This window comes from Sinocyclocheilus anshuiensis, unplaced genomic scaffold, assembly GCF_001515605.1.
Source record: "Sinocyclocheilus anshuiensis isolate Anshui unplaced genomic scaffold, SAMN03320099.WGS_v1.1 C32384948, whole genome shotgun sequence".
Classification (NCBI taxonomy): domain Eukaryota; kingdom Metazoa; phylum Chordata; class Actinopteri; order Cypriniformes; family Cyprinidae; genus Sinocyclocheilus; species Sinocyclocheilus anshuiensis.
Window position 1 is genome coordinate 1 of NW_015615734.1, and position 927 is coordinate 927.

Consider the following 927-nt stretch of genomic DNA (forward strand, 5'->3'; position numbering starts at 1 on the left):
CTCCAGCCAGCATTGGGGAACAACTGGAGGAAAGACGAGCCACCCTCATCAGTGAAGCACTTGATTTTCCGGAAGAATTGGACTCCACTGAATACTGTGATAGGGTCCAAAACATACAGGATTAGAATCCAGAATGCTCTGTTGAATTCCACGTTCTTGGGGAATTATCATGAGGTTTGTTCACAAGTGTCATCTTACCTGTCTGCGTAAGGGAAATTTGGAGAGTTTCTGCACTGGGAGAGTATCAAAAGGCTCCCGACTGGGATGAACCTGCATTCGGCAGAGTACCACTATGACAATGGCCATCACCAGTGCAAGGAAACCAGAAGCATAGATGATGATGTCAGTGTACTTGGCCTCCATAAGGTCCATCTCCTTGGCCAAATCCTCCTCTGTGAAATTGACAAGATTTCATTACTTGTACCTCTGAGTCTCAAGCCATTTTAGGATTTGTGTCATCAATGTGTCTATACAAACCTACCTGATAAGACTGTAAGCCAAGCAGACTGATGAGAGAACCCTATAGAGTTTCCCGCCAAGCAGGTGTATTCTCCTGCATCCTCCATTGTGATATTGGTAAGATATAGGACTTCAACTTCAGACATGTTCAAGCTTCCTGTCTAAGAAGTTGGAAGAAAAAATCAACGTTTTAATGCTTGTTCGCTCCACAATGATTTGTTTTACCTCTAGAGTATAATGGATGACTTGCTAAGTACCTTCACAATCTTCACGTAAGGAATGCCATCATGCCCATAGCGGCTGCCATTCATCTCTATGTGTTTTAGCCACTGGATGTGAGGCTGGGCATCACTGTAGACTTTACACAGGAACTGGGCATCTCCACCCACTACAGCTGTAGTGTTTTTGGGTAAACCAGCTTGAAGGATGGGCCTGTGTGGAGAGCGTTCTGAAAGAAGAAATTGGAAG

The 927-nt window shown here is 44.6% G+C and overlaps 1 protein-coding gene across 1 annotated transcript; it reads right to left on the reverse strand.

Moving 5' to 3' along the window:
- Positions 1-7: 7 nt before the first annotated feature.
- On the reverse strand, positions 8-902 carry LOC107682592 (fibroblast growth factor receptor 4-like; the record flags this gene model as incomplete). Its single annotated transcript, XM_016478784.1, has 4 exons — positions 717-902; positions 482-620; positions 199-392; positions 8-94 (listed from the first exon to the last, which is right to left on the reverse strand). Coding segments are annotated over exons 1-4 (474 nt in total), but the record flags the coding sequence as incomplete, so codon positions are not given.
- Positions 903-927: the final 25 nt, after the last annotated feature.